Below are 20,909 nucleotides of genomic sequence, written 5' to 3' on the forward strand. Positions count from 1 at the left end.
CTGTTCAATTACAGAGGTGCAGCTGACTTGCCTCCAGGAGCTGGGATTTGGTATGGAAGATTGTCGAAAAGCTCTTCTGATCTGCCAAGGTAACCTCAAATATTCTTAATTGGCCTTGCAGATTGTTCATATTACCTAACTTGCCTAATTATGTAAAAACTTTCCAGTTGTAAGGTAGCTGATGCACAGGCAATATTTCCTCCTCTTCTTTACTTTGGCTCTGTGTTAGCACAGAATCTTAAGCATTTTCATTTTTTTGTTCTACTGCTGTGTAGAAACCACCTCCCAAGGAATCTTACTGCCTTTAGGGATGTCATGTGTGGGGTGTTTGAGTGTGTTTTTGCTTGGGGGTTTAGGCTGGGGTTTTTTCCCTTTTAGGATATACCTCTTTCTTGCTGTTCTTCATCTCTTGTTAGACCATGTGTTTTCATCTCTCCCTTTTTGAATAATGTATTTTTCTTGCTTCTATGTGCAATACATGAAAAGAAGATGAAGCTTTAACAAAAGTGATTCTTTTTCTTTAGCACTGTCGTGTTTCCCACCTTATTTATAGGCATTCATAGTATTAATACAGATTTATATTACATTGCCACTCAATTTGCAAACTTCAAAACACATTTCTCATTCTTAGAAAATACCAGTGTATTTATAATCTTATCGTATTTATGATATTAAAGAGAACACAATCAAGACATTGTAGGAGCACAGTATTGTTTGGATTGGTAGGGACCTTAGGGACACCTTCCACTAGACAAGTTGCTCAAAGCTGCATCCAGCCTGGCCTTGAACACTTCCAGGGATGGGGGATCCGCAGCTTCTCTGGTACTGTTGATGTCTTGCTGTACTTTTTAAGAGAAAGGGAATTAGTTTGCTTCCGTATGTTTTTTAAATAAATATGTTTCATTGAGAAAGTAGATAATGATTGATTAATTGTTTGGTTTTATCTAAGGTGACTTGAAAAAAGCAGCAAGTTGGTTGTTTAAGAATGCTGAACCTTTGAAATCGGTTTCCCTGACCTCTTCTGGTCAAGATAGCCAGGGGATTTTGCCTTTTCAGTTCATCTCTGGAGTGGAAATAAAAGCAGAAAGTATATGCATTTGCTTTATTGATGACTGCATGGACTGTGATGTTCCTCTTGCTGAGTTGACCTTTTCACGTGAGTATCTTTTTTTGCTGAGTGAGTTGCATTAAATTACTGTCAGTTACTGCATATGTTCAGCACCACACTCCAGTTTCTTAGGACTTGTGAAATTTCAGCTGACAATTTTTGATGATGGTGGTTGTTCTGTGGGATTTTGGGTTTTGGGGCGTTCTTTTTTTGTTTGTTTTTTAGTTTTTGTTTGATTGGTTTAAGTTTTATTTTTAAGATTACCGTCTTTGTAGGTTAAGGTTCTGGTTTCCCCTTTATGCCTCGCATAACACGTGGAACCTGTCCTGAGCAGAACCCTAGGGAGGCTCCATGTTGTAAAGAATGACTGTCTATAAATGTTATTTGAGGAGTGTTATGATAGCTTTTTTTACCGTTTCAATATAAAAGACTGGACAAAACCTTCCATTGCTTACTTAACAGTTCATAAAATCAGGAAGCTTAATTGTTTTGCATTAGTATAACATTCGTCTTTTTTTGCAGGTTTGAATTTTCTCCAACATTTGAGAACCAGCCCTGAAGGCTACGCTCGTTTTACTCTCTCTGGAGATTACTACAATCGTGAGCTTTCAGGTGAGATACTGGGGGGTTTGTTGTTTCTTTATTTAAGTTCAGGAAAACAACCTTGCCTACTACCGTAGCCTGAAATTCACCCAACATGAAATGCTGGGTGAATGAAGGGAATGGGAAAGGTTGGCTTCTGTCATGGTGTGTGTGAGAGCAGGTGATCGTAGATAAGATATCCTAATGTGATATTGGATGGAGGGATGTGGAAAGTGGCAACATTGCTGGTATAAAAGTTGCCCTGAAGTTTTCGAATGTAATTGCATAAAAAGGTTATCCAAGAACATGACAGTTACGTACCTTGCTGTCTCTGTATTCACTTCTCTTTTTTTAGTATTTAATTGATTTGATGCATTCAAATCTGCATCAAATCAAGATGCAGTTTGTTACTTACTTCAGGGAGGAAAAGCACATGAGGGTAGGCAGTTAGGCTGAAGACAGTGGATTAACATAAGACCACCATCATAGTTTACATTTTAAATATAAAAAAACAAGTTATGCCTCATTACAGGTCAACCACTGACAAAAGAAATAATCTAGTTTTGTGTTTTCACTGAATTGAGAAACTAAGTTTCCTGTTACAGAGTTGGTGTCCATAACCTCAGGATTTATCTATCAATAACAAGTTAGGGCTTTTTGTTTTAAAAATATGTAGGGTGTTTTTATTATAATAGCTTTTAGACTTTTGTCTTTTGTGATACTGAATAGTAGGCCAGTTTATGGTGTGAAATTAATTTTCAAAACTATTTCAGAGAACTTAGTTCCTGCTAACTTCAGTATGAAACTGTAGTTGCCTTCCAATGCTTTCCTCAGAATTAATGTAATTCTGCAAGACCCTGCATGTAGTATACACTGGTTCAAAAACTTTGTATTACTAGTAAATTACGTCTGTAGGCTTACAAGTTCGTCTTGAACACAGATTGTAATAAAGGATCTCATTATTTAAGTTGCATTATTACATACTTTGGAATGCTGTTTACATACCTATGTGGCCTTCAAATGTGTAATACATGTGACGTTTTCTGTTTGTTCTCAGGCTGGGAGCCGTTTATTGAGCCATGGCCATGTTCAGTTTCTTGGCAACAACAAGCTTCGAGCCGCCTCCACCCTTCCCGACTGAAGCTGGAAGTAAAGGCTAAACACCGCCTGGATGTAAACATTACCTCTGTCTTCATAGGTATGTCGGAATACTCCCTGGGAGCGTCACCGCAGTCTTAATTTTCCCTTAATTTTCCCTTAATTTTCCCATTTCTGAAAATGACAAACATTGCTGATTGCTGGTCTCCCATGGATGGAGGGAGGGAGATTTGGCACAAGTCGCTAGGTACTTCACACGATACTGTACCCAGGTGTGCATTTAGGCAGCTTGTATTTTATCAGATATTGTGAAAGTGTGAAGACATGAGCTACATATTTTAGAGGTTAGTAGGAATTCTTTTTCCAGTCATATGAATTCTATCACATTCGTATGTTATATGAAATTTATTTTAATCAGAAACAGGCTTTCATGTAAAGCTTTCCATACTTTACAGTACTTAAAAATACTTTTATATGCTCATCATTTTTCAGGATATTGACAGACGTAGTGGGTTCCGCTCGTTTCAGTTCTGCAGTCTCTGAAAACCTGAGCTGTCAGTTGCTACCTCAGGAAATAAAAACATTTTGTTCATTATTAACTCAAACTTCATGTAAGCTTCTGTGTTGTGAGACTATGATTGTGTGCATTTCCCAGAAATATTGTTGCTTATTCTATATGTAAATCTGAATAATTTGGTGGTCATAATAAAAATGGCTTCCTTGTTCCTTGAATATTCATTCCTTTCTGCCACAAGGCCTGTGGGATTGTCAGAAAGAGGAAGCCAAGGTGGAAGGAAAAGATGCAAATCAATAACTCCTCAGAGTTTCCACGATGGGTCTTGATACTACTGATAACAAGTAGTAAGACTAGTTCGTAATTAATACTCTGCCAGAGGACTCTGTTGATGTCTTTATGCAGGAATGTGCGTATACCTCTTGAAAAGAAAAAAAAAAAATAGAAAATACTTCTAACATGAAAATATTGAAGATTAATTGCCTCCTCAGGGAGAGCTCTTACCTTGCCAAAGAAGTGTCTTAAGAACATGGAATTCAGCTGAAAGTTTAAAATAAAAATATCTTAAGACTATAAAAACATTGGGTTTTGAAGACACTGCTGTGATTTCATGAGCTGTTGTTTGTCTTTAACTATGTAAGAGGCTCATAGAAAAAGCGGTTTAGTAAAACTTTTGCCATGGAAGTGGAGTGCTTTTTGTGTTATGAGTTTAACATACGCTTCCATTCCTTTGTTTTCTGCCACCTTGGAGACATTTACTGCCTGTGCTTGTTTTCCTCTAGAGCAATACACATGTACCAAGCAGTCATGGATGGAAGATTACTGCAAACAGGACAAGGAAGTGAATGTCATCAGTTCAGAAGACTGGATGGGTTCTTCGGTGGATCCGCCATGTTTTGGGCAGAGTACGATACTTATTAATCACACTTTATCTGAAACAGTCCTGACGTACAGAGTCATCTGTCTAATGTCTTACAAACATTAGTATTTGGTCTCCATAGTGTACAACGGATTACTAGAGATATTGGGCAAAGAAGACAAAAATGCCATTTTCTGTTCAGTTATGTTAATTTTTTTAAAAACAAAAACCTTTCTGGCTACTTAGCTTTGTGTGGGAACTTTGCATTGCTAGTTCTGCTTCCTCTTTTTTGTCACGCTTTCTCGTTAACGAGTGACCTTCCTGTCAAAGATTAAATAAGAACATTGAGTTTAGAGTGTGTGCCATTCAGAGGTGATCTTTCTTCTTTCTGTAGTCCCAAAGACCTAAATGATTGAGTTTCTGGGGAAAAAAAATGCTGTTACGTTCATGAAACAATTCTCTAAGTAATGGTTCTTAATATGTGACAAGTCTTTTCAGCTTCTTTTCTCCCAGTGTTAATTCTGGAAGAAATTTTAGCAGCTCAAATGCCAACTTAGTATTTAACTGAATAGAGTTAGAGTACAGTGTTGTACACTGATTGCATGATGCCAGCTGTATCTTTCCTGATGCATGATGGGGAAGAGTCTACCTGTATTTCTGTTGGTTTTTTTCTTGTCTGCTAACTCTGTCTTTCCTGTCTGCCAGGCCTTCCTCTTGTCTACCTTAGAACTAGGAGTACAGCCAGTTTGACTAACCTAGAGCATCAGATCTATGCTAGAGGTACTGTATAGCAGAGAGAGACAAAAAGGTTTTTTTTCTTTGGAGGGCTCTGGTACAATAAATGCTGAGTTGTATGTGTGATTTGCTGGTAGATTGGCCTCTATTTAAAACAAACAAACAAACAAATCCAAAACTGAACAACATAACAGCTACTTAGCTTTTAAGGTGTTAATTTAGTATTTCATCCTGTCTTTCTCTTATATTCCCCTCTGGGCCCTTCAGGAAAGAAAGGAGAGGTATAACTAATGCTATGTAGGAAAACAGTCTTTTTGAGGAAGGTTGTTTGAGTTGTTTACTATTCAATGTCCCTTTTTTAGAAAGGCAGTGTAGTGTGATTAAAAACAGTGTAATAAAATCACAAGATTTTTTATTTTATATTCTAAAAAATCCAATGGTATGTTCAATATACATACTTGGGCTTGGTTCAGCATGTATATTGAGCTACTTAAAGCTTTAAGATGCCTTCAGAAGGAACAATCTGTTTTCAGTAAGCCTTAGTGAGTAAGACATTCCTAATAAATATCCTGTTAATTTGTTTGTCTTGTATTTGACAGTACAATCTTTGTGCAAAACCATCCAGTTGAAAGTAAGATTTTTTAATTTTTATTTTTTAAGATTTGTGACATTATGGAATACAAAACCACACAGCTGATAAATATGTGCCCGTGTATAAATGTTGCTGAATGGGAGGAGAGAAAGGCAGATTTATAGAAAGCTATGTGGCTCGTTCAGATTGCCCATTAGAAACATTTTCTCTGAGTGGTTACAGATAGTTCAGAGGTGTTTAAAAAAAAAAAAAAAAAACACAAAAAACCAGAAAATTATAGAAGGATTTGTTTTCCTGAGATATATTTCAGGAAGTTTTTTGGGAGGGCGGAAAGAATCCAAACAAACAACAAAACCTCTTAATATTTATTGCTTGGCTCTTAATGGATGTTGCAATTAAATAACTATAAATGTATTATTAAAAAAAACCTCCTTATACTGGTAGTCTTTATTTTCAGGCAGTAGTCTCAAAATACAACTTCTACATTACATTTTCTTTTGAAAATCAGGCCACAGTCCCAAAAACTCTTTTTTAAAAGTCTCAAAAAATAAATTGACAATCGATTAAATGCGAGAGTAAAAGTTCATTTGGCTTCTGCTTTCTAATTTTGTAGAACCTGAGCTAGCCAAATAAAGTCAAGTCAATGCTAAAAAGATTATTTTATTTCCAGTTGGCAAAAATCGGAGTTTTCATTTTCAAAAATAGAATCTTGACATTTAATTGGAAAGTGCTTTGTAAGCTTTAGATCAGATGTAAGTCTCCAGTGACATGTAAGCTGTGTAGGAATTTATTGTCATTGATTCAGAAGAAAGTTGTATGTGATCATCGGTAGCTCCTTCAAAAGCTTACCTGCGCACCTCGCCTCATCCCTTCTTGCCTCTGTAATCCTGTGCTTCACTTACGCTTAGGTAGATGCATGTTGTAGTGGTATAAATGAGACTCATGTATGAATTTAGGGAGCTGCCATTTATCTTCCTTTTTAAGTAAGTTAGTGGAATTTGACAGGGGTTTTTTCCATCCAAACACAGTAAGTGTTTTCACAGATGTGATGTACTGCGGTATGGAAGATGAGAGTAACGCTTGTGTGCTTGTTAGTAACACGTGCTTGAAAAAAGTCGAATGTGATAGGTGAAATTTCTTGTTCTGGGGTTTTGCTGGCCCAGGGTTTTAACAAAACCAGATTACCTTTGGTTGCGTTCAAATTACTTTTCATACTTGTTTTTACTAGACTTTGTCCTCTGTAGGAGAATACTTCTACTTGTTCAGTCTTTGAGGATAAAAGTCTTGTTTAAAGGGAGTATCAGATAGTCCTGTATTTGTCATGTTAAATAGAGCATACATCTTTCGTTATAAGTTCATATGTGTTTAATACTTTATGAGCATTTGGATGTACATTAAAAGTTACTGATTATAATTGGGTTTTTAGTTTTTAATTAACTCCATGTTAGTTGTAACTGGAGGCATAGTAAGACTTGATAGGAAGAAACAAAATAACATGTAGATTAAGCTCAGCTCCTTGGGGGGTTGATGTAGAGGAAGACTTTCTGTCTTTGTACCATTTCTGTAATAGTTACTAGTTTTAAAATGTTTTTAGTCGTCTGTTACTGTGTTTCTTCAATCTGTTTTTCTTTGGTTAGTGCAGGTTGTGGTTCTCCAGCCATTGTTTCTCATCCCACCTTAGCATCTGATGAATGCTTTTCTCATAAGTATTTAGACAAATCTTTATTCTGTTTTGTAGCTGAAATGAAGACTCCAAAACGTAGGCAGCCATTTGTCCCATTTGCTTTAAGAAATCATACTGGATGCACTCTGTGGTTCGCTACTCTGACTACAACACCTACCCGGTAAGAAGCTGTTGTGGGATCACTTTGACAGTATTTGTCTGCCTTTTCTAACATCTCAGCTGAACCCTTTTATTTTATATTCCTTTGTTTACTTACAGGGAAACACAGGCAACTCCCAGTTTTTCTTAGTTAAGAGCCTTTTCTTTCACAGTGAGATAGTTTTACTGTTAAGAAATATATATATACTTTTTTTTTTTTTTTAAGAGACCAAAGAGAAGTTGAAAACCAGTCAGATATATTCATCTCGTGTGTGTGTTTACGGCAGGACTTCAGTAGACTGAGGCAGACTAAAAGGCATTTGTTAATTGAAGTAGTGGTTTTGTCAGTTTGTAAAATGATGTGATTCTCTTCACAGGGCTGCACTGTCTCACAGTGGGAGTCCGGGTGTGGTTCCTGAGGAAAACGGGACGTTGCTGGATGATGCCCATAATGTCAGTGAATGGCAGGAAGTGATCACTGGGGAAGAGGTTCCTTTTGAATTTGAAGCCAGAGGGAAACTCAGGCACAGGTGAAGGGACCAGGCAGGGCGCCGTATTTTGACACACTCATGTATGGAACACACAGAATCATAGTTGTGAGGATGCCGGCAGACATTCAATTAAAAGTGGCTATTTTTTAAAATCTCCTGTTAATGTTTTGGTTTAAAATGTTTAAAACTCATATATAAAGTGAAATTATCGGTTGTCTAGTAAGCAGCATAAATTGCTATTTGTGGCAGCTGTTCCTAGATGTGAGCTGGATCATGATAAGCTTTTAGAAAGACTTGGGGGCCTCAATTACAAACCATGTCTTTTACTCTAAAGGACTGGAGTGGGGGCATTGTTTGTTGAGCGTAAGTGTTATCAGTGTTAAGAACTAGAAGAACTTGTTAACAAATACATAGCATGTTTTATTTTTGCTTATATGACGTAATTGTACTTCTGCATGTTCGATAAGGAACGTGAAACAATTGAGCAGACATAAAATCAGGTCTGTCTTTATCCATGAAATGGAAAAATTCTTGAGAATTTTTATTTTAACATTTCAGTGAGATTCTTTTTTCAGAATCCAGAGGATGTTCTTGCTTTGAACTGTTTGGCATTTACACTGTAGAATAATGCTTAATAGTAATTTAACTTGATCTAACCCTATAGGCACACGCATGATCTAAGGATTCATCAGCTGCAAGTGAGAGTAAATGGCTGGGAAGAAGTCAGTCCAGTATCTGTAGACAAAGTTGGAACGTTTTTCCGATATGCTGCACCAGATAAGAACTCATCCTCTTCTACTGTAAGTTGTGATTTTGAGTGTTAGTTTTAATAAAATGTGTAATTTGACAGTAATTATGTCTCTAAGATTTTTATCTTAAAGCAACTGCTGTATGAAATGGTCCTGTTTCCAGTTAGCTTGGATTGGGAGAGTCTGGAGATGCTGGGTTCCTAACTGGCAGTTTTATGCGTGACAGAAACACAGCTCTGACTCCCTAAACACAGCAGCTAGTCTGTGACAGAACTGGTACATTAGTGACAGTGTCATGGACTCATGGAGACTGAGCTTTAAATCAGCACAGCATTTCAACTGCTATTTTTATTTCTTCTATTGCAGGAATGCTTTTCATGTGTTTAATTTACTTAAAATAAACAACACTGGCAATTTCCTGTAGACCTAGAGATTGTTGAAATATGTGGCTGCTTAGACAAAATATACTTGTGAAGGAAAAACACAGTTGTTGTAATCAGCAGGCTGGCGCGTGGTGGTTGAGGCTCAATGATAAAAATGATAAAAAATTATTTCAAAATTAGTTAAGTTTTGAGACTAGCTACTGAAAATTGTTGAGCACTGGAGAAGTTGGAAGTTGAGACCTTTTTGGTATAAAACAATTAGAATTTAATTTCATTATCCTACTGGCAAGAGCCAATAGTCTCTTACTTGAGTAATTTCTGATGTTTTCATGTTGAAGCGTAAAAAGCATCATCTCCCTCTGCAACTTGATTCTTGAAGGAAAAGGATGCAAATTAATGATAATTGTTGTTCAGGAACATCTTCTGTAATTTTTTTTCCTTTTTCTTTCTTTTTTTCCCAACAAACCTTCTTTCAGCTTTGTTTCTTTTTAAAGCAGTATTACAAACAGGTATTAAAAACAGTTCTAACATGTTTTCTAAGCTGTATTGATCAGAAACACAAAGTGGTTGAAGTATTTGGTTTATTCTTCTATAGTAGTGTTCTGTATTACAACTGAGAGTAAAAGTTGAACAGTTTTAACTTTCTTGTTTAATTTTCTCCCAGCTCGGAAGTCCAATAAGTAGAACAAATATAATACACCCACAAGTCTACGTGAGTATATATTTTCATTTTTTGAGAGCGTAATTCCACAAGTGAACTGGCCTTTCTTCCTTCTAGAACTATTTCGATAGAAAGGAAACAAAAGTCAGGCAAACAAAATGAACTTTTGAATCAGAACAAGTATTTAACGTGACTTAGCATTCCTCACTGATGGCATGGTTGATTGAAGAATGGACCTTAAATTCCAGTGTGTGAATTCTAGTGTGTGAGCCCATATAAAATGTGATTTTCAGGATGGAAGTGGCAATGACTTCCTGTAATGTAGGAGATAAAACACCACAGTGGAAGGGCAGCAAAGAGTGAAGAAAGTATGAATATTTTTTAAAAGCTCCACCTTTTTTTTTTTAGTTTTGACAGATGAATGACAGGAATGATGAGTGACTGTTAATTATGCAAGGCTTGAAATTCAAACTCCATGGATTTATAAAATAAGGTAGTAGTGAGGTAGTGTATAAAATGTTCTTTTAGGATCTGTATTGTTCTTATTTGAACTTGCATAATTTTGAAAAAGATAACAGAGTTAGTAGTGTTTAGAATTGCCTTTTCTTAGCTAATTTTATTACATTTTGAGGAGAAGGTACAGGATTATAAATCATTATTACAAAACTGTATATACCTTAGATGTTGCATTTACTTGGACTCAGTTGGCACGTTTTTACTCCAGCAGTTACTGCTTCAAAATTGAGGTGTCCCTCTTCTAGAGATAGTCATTACCTGAGCTTTTTAATGCTTTTAAATATCTTCCAGTTTTCTTCATTGCCTCCAGTTCGTGTGGTGTTTGAAGTTACCATGGAAGGTAGCGCCCGGAAAGTGATAACAGTGCGCTCAGCCTTGATTGTGAAGAACAAGCTGGAAACACCGATGGAACTAAGACTAGATAGTCCTTCTGCTCCTGACAGTGAGTGTTGTTTATTCCTTCCATACTATGGGGAATCTTTGGTTTCCTCCCCAAGAATATTCACCACTGCCTCTAATGGTTGATAACAAAGTAGACCTCCCTGGAGGGAAAATGGGTAATGTTAAGAAGAAAGTGATCAGAAAGGTAAACTAGAGAACCCAGTAGGGTTTTTCCTTATTGTTCAGGTAAATGGAGAAAGCTGAGACTACGTAAAGACTGAATCTTATTTCTTTTTATAGCGTGTTGTATCTTTCAGCAGTTGTATGGAAAGTTTCAGGCGTTACCATGCAAAGGTGCCCTCTAGAAATGTAGTGATATGCTGATAATGTACCCTCTTTTTGAAATAAGCGTTTTCACTAAAGCATCCAAGGAAAAAGAATTTTTGAATTCCAGCAAGTTTTTGTCTGTTTCAGTTGCAGATTTACACACCTAAATTTGTCTGCTGTCAGATTGTTAATAGGGTTTAAAACAATGAGTTGATGTTGGAAACATATATAAAGTAGCTGGTGTTTTATGTTAAAACAAAACGTGTTCCTTCAAAAATTAGAGACTTACTATTTGAAAATCTTAAGCTTTTCAGTAAAGAAGCCTGTTTTGATATGTGTATTTTCTTCTCTGGTTGTAGAACCTGTAGTTCTTCCAGCAGTTATGCCAGGAGATTCCTTTGCTATTCCATTGCATCTCACATCGTGGCGTTTGCAAGCCAGGCCAAAAGGAATGGGAGTCTTCTTCTGTAAGGCCCCAATTCACTGGACAAATGTTCAGAAGACAGCAGAAGTGTGTAGCAGCAAGCGAGAGTGTCATTCAATGGAGTCTGAAAATAGCCGATTCTTCAGGTAATTAAGACCTCGTTATTTTTCTGTAAGCTGTGTTATCATCTTCTGATAAATGAAATACTGTGAAAGTAAATAACAGGAAAGAAAATACTTAGAGGTGAAAGCTTCTGCAGTTTCATGGGATGTTTTGTTTGGTCTCCTGAATAATGAGAAAGCGTCGAAGCCTAGCTGCTATATTTCTGCAGGGCTTCTTGAAGCCTCTTTGGCAATGTCTGTTAGCAAATGTCTTGAGAATACGAAGTAAGCACACTATTAATATTTACTGAAAAAGAAAAAAAAAAAGAAATAGAATGTGAACTTCTGTTAAATTATCTAGTCTGTCTCACTGAGAAGAATGAGTGATATGCCACAGTGTGTTCGCGAATACTCATTCCTTGTCCTGAGTGTCCTGTACTCTGTTCTAAGCCAAAAAATATTGCTGCATAGTGAGAACTTAATGGAATTTTGTAGTTATCCAATATGATGGATTTAGGGATGCTCTACATTTAGGAAATACTAGAACACAGATTATGAAAGTTGTTTCAGGAAATGACTTTTGCATACTATCTGGTTACAGCTCTGTGTCAATTCCATAGTTCATTTCTTAATATGCTGGTTTTGAATGTATCGCAGGGAGGAAAACTATTATTTAAAAAAGTATTCAGAATGAAGGATTATTACTCAGTTTTTTACCTTAACTAATGAAAAACTGAAGTGTGAGGTGGCCAAAGCAAGGATATGTATACTGGGACAAAGGACACGTTCATCATTTATCTATAAGAACACGTTTATAGTTAAATAGTTAAAAACTCTTTTCAGTAATAGTTGATAATGTGTTTTGTGAGTTTATGGAAGTTGGTTTTAAAGTTGGTAATCTGTAAAAGCAATTTTCTGTTAGGTGTCTGAGCAGATGAGGTTTTTTGAATGACTAAATTAATTATTTGGTTAAAATCAGGAAACTCCTGTTCTCTTAATGTTAAACATAAGTACAAAATACCTTATAATCAAACTTTAAAGAAATTATGTGGAGAACAATTCTAAATGCTGTTTTTGCTGTCGGTCCTGAAGTTGCAGTGTGTTGTGGGATTTAGTGCAGTACACAAAGATAGTGTTCAATTATCCTATGGAGTTCATTGACGACTTCTCGCATACTTCTGCCTTCACAGGTTTTGTGTGGCTATAAAGAAAGAAAATTATCCGGATTACATGCCTTCCAGTATATTTTCTGATAGCGCTAAACAGATTTTCAGACAGCCTGGGCATACTATTTATCTCTTGCCAACGGTGGTAATCTGTAACTTGCTGCCTTGTGAACTGGAGTTCTATGTTAAAGGAATGCCAATTAACGGGACCTTAAAACCTGGCAAAGAGGCAGCGTTGCACACAGCTGATACGTCTCAGAACATTGAGCTTGGTAAGATTCTTTTTCAGATACCACTTTCAGATCCTCCTAGGGGAGTACCTCGATAGGACTGTTTCTTCTATAAGGAACTACGGTGCAAGACTGGAAAAATTTAAGAATTGAAAAAACTTATGTGATTATTTCATTGAGTTGCAGGGCTTCTTATGAGTTAACAACTAAGTGAATGCATCAAAAAAACACTAATACTGCCATCATTACTCCAGATCTGTTAGCTGTCTTAGTCTGATCCTTATTTGGCTCTTTTCTCATTTTCTTGGGAGTAGAAACAGTGGAGACTGGAGAGAATAGTGATAAAGAAGGGAATAAATCAAATAAGTTCCCAGCGTTTTGGGTGGTTTTACTGTTTTCTTTTTGGTAGAAAAAGTTGGTGTTGAGACTGCATATGGAATTATACAACACCAGCTGGACTTGTGGTGCCTAAGGCAGTAATTAACCCTAAGCAGGGTTATTTACAGAACTTTTTTGCTGCTTGTGACTTAAATTGAGGCAGTTCTTCATGAGGTCAGAGGTTACTTAACCCTGGGCAGATTTAAAAGTTAATCTGGGTGAGTTGTATGAAATATTCAGAAAGATCAAGCCATATGAAACACCAGCCTGTGTGCTTATCAGAAACTAATGTTTCTGTGTGGGTGATATTTAGTTATATTTTGTTGTGTTTTGTTTTCGTAGGGGTATTGCTGGAAAACTTCCCAATTTGCAAAGAGCTGTTGATTCCTCCTGGGACGCAGAACTATATGGTGCGGATGCGATTATATGATGTCAACAAAAGGCTGCTGAATTTGACCATCAGAATTGTATGTCGTGCTGAAGGTTCTCTGAAAATACTCATTTCAGCACCGTATTGGTTAATCAATAAAACAGGTGAGTTTACAGTATCTTCTTTCAGAGCTGTAATCATGAACTGGGAAATAAAGATTACATGCAGTGTTTTGATTTGCTTTATAGCCAAATAGAGCCATTAAACACTACTTAGGAGGAATTAAAGAGGCAGGATTTTTTTCACAGTGCCTGCAGCTATTGTTCGATTAATGTTCCAGCAGATGACTTAGACATTTTAGTTGCTATTTTGCAGATTTTCAAACATGAGCTGTTGAACTGCTAAATAAATGAACATAGATTATTCTGTGTTAACATCCATTGGCACTTTCAGAGCTATAAGAACTCTTTTTGTGCATGGACCAGACCGCATGGCTCACAGCTGTTAATAGGTCTGTCTATTAAGGAGGTGAGACGGAGAAGGACAGGAAGAATTTGTGCAGACAAATGGCTAATATTACAACTGAAATATTTTAGGTTCCTTAATTTGAAGTAATTTTTACCATTCTCATTTTAATTTGTGCAAATGTGAAGTGTAGTTTGACGCTCCATTTTTTTGTGTTTACTTAAAGGATTACCACTTATCTTCAGACAAGATAATGCAAAAACAGATGCTGCAGGCCAGTTTGAAGAGCATGAGCTTGCTAGAAGCCTCAGCCCACTTCTGTTCTGCTATGCTGACAAAGAACAGCCAAACTTGTAAGTAATACCGTAAGAAGAGCAGACAGGAGGAACCTTACAAAGTATGAAAGTAATTCAGAGAGTACTGGGTGCTGATACCTTAGTATGAATATCAGGCAGGAAAAGTCTTTCCCTGTTAAGTTATTGCGTTTCTAAATACAGAAAGAGAAGCAGGTTGGATCTTTAGGCATTTCCTTTTGAAGACTCCTTGGTTGGCTAATTGTGTTGTGTCTGCAGGCTGCTTTGGTTCTATTTTGCATGGTTTGAACTCATGCTGCTTCTCTAAGAAAATCAAAAACCTTTTTGAAGAGACTTGAGTTGTATGAATTACTTTGTTAGCACTGAAAAAACCCACTCCAAACCCCTAATCCCAATCTCTGAATAGAAGTAGTAGCACTAATTTAGGAGGAAGTCCACATGCAGCACAGCTATTGTGATTCTGATGTAAAAAGGAAATGGCAAGATTTTGGAAAGGAAACTTTTCAGCTACTTTAGCTGGTATCAAGGAGAGAACTTGCTTTTTTGTTAAAATAAGAAATAACATGATTTAAAGTAAATTTATGTGAAATGTTCTGGGATTTTTGCTCAAATGAACAACAGTCAAATTTATCACCAAAAATTTTTTATTCTTTTTATTTTTTTCTTTCAAAGAAAAAAAAAGGCACATGAATCTTGTCGTGGTTAGTCAGTCTGAAAATTACCAAGCCTTTTACATGACGTGATAACTGAATCTTGACCAATAAGTTAAATGAGCTTGTGGCAGAAATGCAGAATGTATTACTCAGGATGAGGTTTATCCTGACTTCTAATGCTTTTATATTACAACACAGGTGTTCTTTTTGTATCTGGGTATGTGTTTGATCATCAGCATTGTGTTGATATCTGATCCTTTCTTTAAATGAGTGAATCTGTTTTCTTCTTGCCCTCAGTTGTACAATGCGGGTTGGAAAAGGGATCCATCCTGAAGGCATGCCTGGCTGGTGCCAGGGCTTCTCCCTGGATGGTGGTAGCGGTGTCAGAGCCCTAAAAGTGATCCAGCATGGAAACCGGCCGGGCCTTATTTATAACATTGGTACGTGTTGATAGGAACATCTGAGAAATGCTCTAGAACTCGGTAAGATGTGATGTCAGTGACACCAGAAACGGAACAGTTACAGCAGAGAAACGTATGTTGTGAAAGGTTTTTGAGGGTCCAGAGAAAATTATTAAAAATAAGTATTCTAAGTATTTTTACATCTTTATTTTGAATTTCATTGGCTTGAAAAGCAGTTTTCAGTTATTTTTATTTTTACATTTTATCACTGAGTGTTAATAACTGCATTTACAAACTCTGCTTTCTGATTCTTTGTCTTTATTCCCCCTGTATGTTACCTCTCAGTACATTTGAAATCCCGCTGTCTGTGATTGCTTTAACTGTAACTGTTAAGCCATGCGCTACTGAAGTGGTTTTTGCTTTGTGGTGTCTCTGTAGGTTGATGTGGAGGAGTGCAACTTCTGCCTTCTTTATGTTCCTAGTGTACATGAAGTACAACTTTCTGGGAAGCTTTTAGTTTTTAATTAAGTGGTAGTTTGGAAGTTACTCCACAGTGATTTTTGAGGAATTTCTCATATCTTTAAAAGTGGGATAATTACTTGCGTTGATTTACTTGTGATGGCAATTAGTGGAGTTTTTTTTAATCTTCAGTGCTTACAGTCTCTTAAATTGTACTTGAAAAACAGGGGGTAACAAATGGCGTAAAACTACGTTTGCTGCTTAATGTTTAAAAATGTGGCAGTGGTATGGCAGAAAAAGCGCATCTCCAGAACCCAAGAAAAATAACTTTTGTTGTGTGAAATATATTGTGGCAGATGTCTTGTTTTCTCTTGTAAATAATATATTTGTTTTTAACTTGATTTTATTACTAGGTATTGATGTTAAAAAAGGCAGAGGCCGTTACATTGATACGTGCATGGTAACATTTGCGCCCCGTTACCTATTAGATAATAAATCAACCTATAAGCTTGCCTTTGTTCAGCGGGAATTCGCCAGAGGTCGGGTAAGATGCTTCCTTTTTGTTACTTGTTATTACCACACCTGTAGCTAGTCACAGCATCTTCTAACCAAAAAGAACACAAACATTACAGTAGAAAGTATTGTTGGCTGGTTTCATTATTCTAATACCAGCATTCACCTAACAGAGTAATTGCTGTGCTTGTATTAGAGAGGTATATAGATTAATACTGCATTTTTTAATACCTCTGGGATATGTATTTACCAATTTCTATTACTAGGGAACATCCAATCCTGATGGCTATATCTCCACCCTTCCTGGTTCCAGCGTTGTGTTCCACTGGCCACGTAATGATTATGATCAACTGCTATGTGTGAGACTAATGGATGTTCCAAACTGCATTTGGTCTGGGGGCTTTGAGGTCAACAAAAACAACTCGTTCCATATTAACATGAGGTAGACGTTATATATAAATCTTCTGTAGCATGCTTCCATTTTTTTATAGAAGCAGCTGTTGGGTAATGCAACAGCTTTGACTTTGACCCCTTATGACTGAGAGTAATGCAGATCGGAAGCCTACCTCTCTTCTACTTGTTTGTTCTTGTTCAGGGACACCCTGGGAAAATGTTACTTCTTAAGAGTAGAAATTACTCTTCAAGGAGCCACATACCACATTGCATTTAGTGACACGGATCAGTTACCACCACCTTTCCGCATAGACAATTTTTCCAAGGTAAGAGAGCGAAAAATCTTTTTTTTTTTTCTTTTATTTTTCAGTAAAAAAAGAAAAGTAGAGTTTCTTTTACAGTTGTTAGAAGAGGGAGCTGACTACCTTGTGTGATTAAATAAAAGTGTCTAGAGCAAGAGGTATTTGTATATAATAATTGAGTTTTCTAAGGTTTTAGTAAAAATTGGTAGTACTTAACTACTTCATCTTGTTCAAATAATAGTGCTAAAATTGTGGCTTTCGTGAATACATTAAAAGTCTGACAAGGAAGAGCATTATTACTGATAAGAAAATTGTCGTAGGCTGATAGTTTGTAATCTGTTCCGTGGTATTTTCAGCACTTGAATAACCTGTAAAAAGAATTTGAGCTACTGCTGCCACTTCCTTTCTGACTTTGGGCTTCCATGCCAGTGGTTATAAAAATAACCAAGTCCTCTTTCATAACTGTTACAGGTCCCAGTTGTTTTTAATCAGCACAATGTTGTTGAGCCACGACTCTACACTGAAGTGAAGCCCATGACCTCTCTGGATTATGCCTGGGATGAACCTGTTCTGCCACCTTTTATAATGCTGACAGTTAAAGGGGCTGGCTCCTCAGAAATACTCTGTAGCATGAACGACTTCCAAGATAGCAAGCAGCTTTACTATGAAAACTTCATTTATATCGCAGCTACATATACTTTCTCAGGGTAATTATTTACACATTAGATGAAAATATTTTGAATGTTTATGGTGTTCTTTGGGCTTTATGTTACAATTCTCTTAATGGCTGCCATTTGATAAGTTTTCAAGTGAAGCTAAATTTCTGTCAGCCCTGTGGCTAGCAAAAGAAATGCCGAAACTCCGAAGTTGAGTCTAGCAGTCAGTAAGATGTGTATCTTACCTCCTTTGGTCCTGGTAACTCAGCTTTGTAGGTGCAGGTTGCCGTTGTTTATTTTATCACATAATGAGAAACATTCAGCATGTGTCATCTGCCTTGATGCTCCTATCCGATCTTAGAAGAGCAAGGATGTTTAGGGTCACGTCCGGGCGCTTAATTTCATTTCCTTTGTATAAAGAACACCTGACTGCAAGACGTACCTGTTTATGATGTGCCTGGGAATTTTAAACTTACACTGGTTTATATGCTGTCAAAACCAGCTATGGGAGATTGATACATGCTTTGTTGCTTTCCTCAATATAAGGTATAATATTTTCTTTGCAATTAATCTGCTTTGCCTGTGAAATTCCTAGTTGCAGTGAGAAATCAAAGCCCCTTTTAAGAATCTGCTCAGATTGACAGCTTACACTGGTATTTCCAAAAATAACAAAAGGGAAATAAAAAAAAAAAACAATATAAATTTTTGTCTGATTTGGCTATGTTGAAAGCATAAACTCCCATGATTGGATTTTGGTACAGATCTAATTCAGTCTACAGAAGAAGCAGCTACTCTGAATAAACACAATGATGTTTTCTTGGTCTTCCAGTTTACAGGAGCCAGGTGTAAGACCAGTTGCTTCAAATAAGGATGCTGCATATGCAGAGCTTGTCCTTGATGTTTCTCCAAAGACTCAACGAGTGGTACTGAAAAAGAAGGTACCAAGACACATTTGATTTTATTAAAATGCTGTTGCTATGTGCTGAAGTAAAATCATGCTGAGAGAAGGAAAAAATTAAAACATTTTCATGGTGACTTTTAAAGGGTAGAGACAGACTCCGTTGGAAGTGGCAGGTTATTGCAATACAGGATGCTTGAATTATGGTGGTGCTTCCATATAAGACTTTTATGAGGGTAGGGGTGACAGAAAAAGGAATTGGAATAAAAGCCGTAAGGAATGTTATAAATTCCTCTAAGACAGCCAAGTGTGGTAATTGTATGTTGGATGTTCTGATGAAGTTACCACATAGGGCATACTTCCTTTTTGGTTGCATTGTAAGCTAAATCTTCTATTTCTGGAGCTCTTAAGAAACAGAAACTTTATTTAAATATTGCTGAGATTAAAAACAGCTTGTAAATACAGCTCTGCATCTAACAATGCTAATGTAAGATGCATTTGCATTGAATATCAGAGTTGAATTAGAAGTTTTTGTATACAAACTGGTTCCTAATTCTGATTCAGGGCTGTGAAATTAAATATATACAAGTCATTCCAAGAATTATAATTCAAAGCATCTGATAGGAAAACAGAAAAGAAATACTTGCTCTGTACTGCTGTGTTCATTTAAAAGCTGACTTTTGATGTAACAGGAGCCAGGAAAACGATCCCAGCTTTGGAGAATGATGGGCACAGGAATGCTTTGCCATGAAGGTTCTTCAGTTCCTCATAACCCCCAGAAACCTTCTCCTCGGTCTGTGGACTCTTGTATGATTTTAGACATTGCAGGTCTGGCAGCTGTCACAGATAACAGGTATTGCAAATACAATTTCTCAGGAAACTGATGTAGATTCTAACCTGTTGTAGCTCAGCCCCAACGGGGACCAGACTACGCAGTCTCTCTCTCACTCCCCCCACTCTCCGAGAGAATAGGAGGAGATTTGACAAACAAAAGAAAACCAGAAAAAAAACCAAACACGCGGGTTGAGATTGAACAAAAAGTAAATTTAACAGTAATGACAGAAGAAAAGAAGACAGTGATGGAACACAAATACAGTACAATAACTCACAACAGATCTCCACATCCAGTCTCTTCCAAGTAGCAGGGAGACTCCCTTCAGCACCCTCCTCACTTATATACTGAGCATGATGTCAGATGGGATGGAATAGCCCTTTGGCTAATTTGGGTAAATTAACCCCAGCTGTTAGCTAATTAGTTAACTATCCCAGCCATAGGGGCTACCAGCTTCAGTTCTCCACCCAGCTCAGGTAAATATTAACTCTATCCTGGCCAGAACCAGGACATAACCGTATCTTTGAAAGCATGCTTAGCATTATATTCTCTGAGTAAGGACAGAAATTATTCTGAAGGCAGGTGGAAGAGGTAGATTTTATCTGTCTTCATGAATGGACATCATGATCACTTCTGTGACTTGGAAATATTTTTAAAAGCATGACTAATGTATTTTCAGCAGCAGATTGTTAAAAGATCATTTCAAAAGTGAGATTAGGAAAATGAGCTTGAAATAAATTAGAGTGTTTGCCATTAACACATCTCAAGAGTAGAACTGACAAGTTGTAATCCTCTAAGTATTGGGTGGCATGCTTTCGCTGCAGGTACGAGCCCCTGATGTTGAGAAAGCCTGACCGACGGCGCAGTACTACCCAGACATGGAGTTTTCGTGATGGAAAGCTGACCTGTGGTATTCATGGACTTGTTGTCCAGGTCAGTACTGATGATCTGTTGAACTTGTTTTGACTGTTGCTGATTTAGATGACAGAATCATTTGGGCTTAGTACTGAAATGAGCTTTGAGGCCAAAGTTGAGAATTGCACAAACAGCTTGTATGGTTTAAATTCATATTTGCACGTTCTTACCAATTTCAAATAATTAGACATCTCACATTATTAATTTGAAATAAATAATTAGAAAATTAATAGTACATCACTGTTAAAAATTAAGAGTATTGTGATAAATAGAGCCTTGACATTCTCACACATACCAAATGGGAAAATGCTGCAGATTGTCTCAGTTAATATCACTGATGGTAGTCAAGATTTATTTATAACCAAGCATTTCTTAGAATCATGGTTCTAACATTTTAGTAATAAGAATTTCAAAAACTGTTTGCTCTTTCTTTGTGTTCCAGGAAATGCTGACTAGCAGAGAGCTGACACTTGCAAACTATTTGATAATCCTGCCTGCTGATGTTAGAACTTGTAGGCACAGAAACCTGGATTGCTTTTACGAATTCTAGAACTAAGCGCCAAAAGGATTTTGATGTTCTTTTTTTTAAGTGTTTCAAGCATATTTATCCATTGCTTACAA

At 36.8% G+C, this 20,909-nt stretch overlaps 1 protein-coding gene across 6 annotated transcripts in view; it reads left to right on the forward strand.

The window, feature by feature from the left end:
* The window catches only part of VPS13D (vacuolar protein sorting 13 homolog D), a 105,277-nt gene that overhangs the window by 36,049 nt on the left and 48,319 nt on the right, over window positions 1-20,909 (forward strand). For 5 of the 6 annotated variants that reach the window (XR_015260865.1, XM_086764682.1, XM_086764683.1 and 2 more), the window contains exons 35-56: window positions 15-89; window positions 950-1,156; window positions 1,631-1,720; window positions 2,748-2,888; window positions 4,085-4,207; window positions 7,227-7,332; window positions 7,688-7,840; window positions 8,466-8,601; window positions 9,598-9,645; window positions 10,402-10,552; window positions 11,178-11,388; window positions 12,534-12,781; window positions 13,460-13,651; window positions 14,179-14,305; window positions 15,217-15,359; window positions 16,193-16,323; window positions 16,559-16,734; window positions 16,888-17,011; window positions 17,459-17,694; window positions 18,473-18,581; window positions 19,234-19,394; window positions 20,198-20,306. Coding sequence is in view for 5 of the 6 variants with exons in the window: in XM_086764682.1 (XP_086620808.1) it covers window positions 15-89; window positions 950-1,156; window positions 1,631-1,720; window positions 2,748-2,888; window positions 4,085-4,207; window positions 7,227-7,332; window positions 7,688-7,840; window positions 8,466-8,601; window positions 9,598-9,645; window positions 10,402-10,552; window positions 11,178-11,388; window positions 12,534-12,781; window positions 13,460-13,651; window positions 14,179-14,305; window positions 15,217-15,359; window positions 16,193-16,323; window positions 16,559-16,734; window positions 16,888-17,011; window positions 17,459-17,694; window positions 18,473-18,581; window positions 19,234-19,394; window positions 20,198-20,306 (3,197 nt within the window). In the remaining variant the exon portion in view is untranslated. Of the gene's footprint in view, window positions 1-14; window positions 90-949; window positions 1,157-1,630; window positions 1,721-2,747; window positions 2,889-4,084; window positions 4,208-7,226; window positions 7,333-7,687; window positions 7,841-8,465; window positions 8,602-9,597; window positions 9,646-10,401; window positions 10,553-11,177; window positions 11,389-12,533; window positions 12,782-13,459; window positions 13,652-14,178; window positions 14,306-15,216; window positions 15,360-16,192; window positions 16,324-16,558; window positions 16,735-16,887; window positions 17,012-17,458; window positions 17,695-18,472; window positions 18,582-19,233; window positions 19,395-20,197; window positions 20,307-20,730; window positions 20,860-20,909 lie in introns of those variants that run through there. The other variant, XM_086764686.1, reaches the window with a different exon arrangement.

This window comes from Chlamydotis macqueenii, chromosome 21 (assembly GCF_036417535.1).
Source record: "Chlamydotis macqueenii isolate bChlMac1 chromosome 21, bChlMac1.mat, whole genome shotgun sequence".
Classification (NCBI taxonomy): domain Eukaryota; kingdom Metazoa; phylum Chordata; class Aves; order Otidiformes; family Otididae; genus Chlamydotis; species Chlamydotis macqueenii.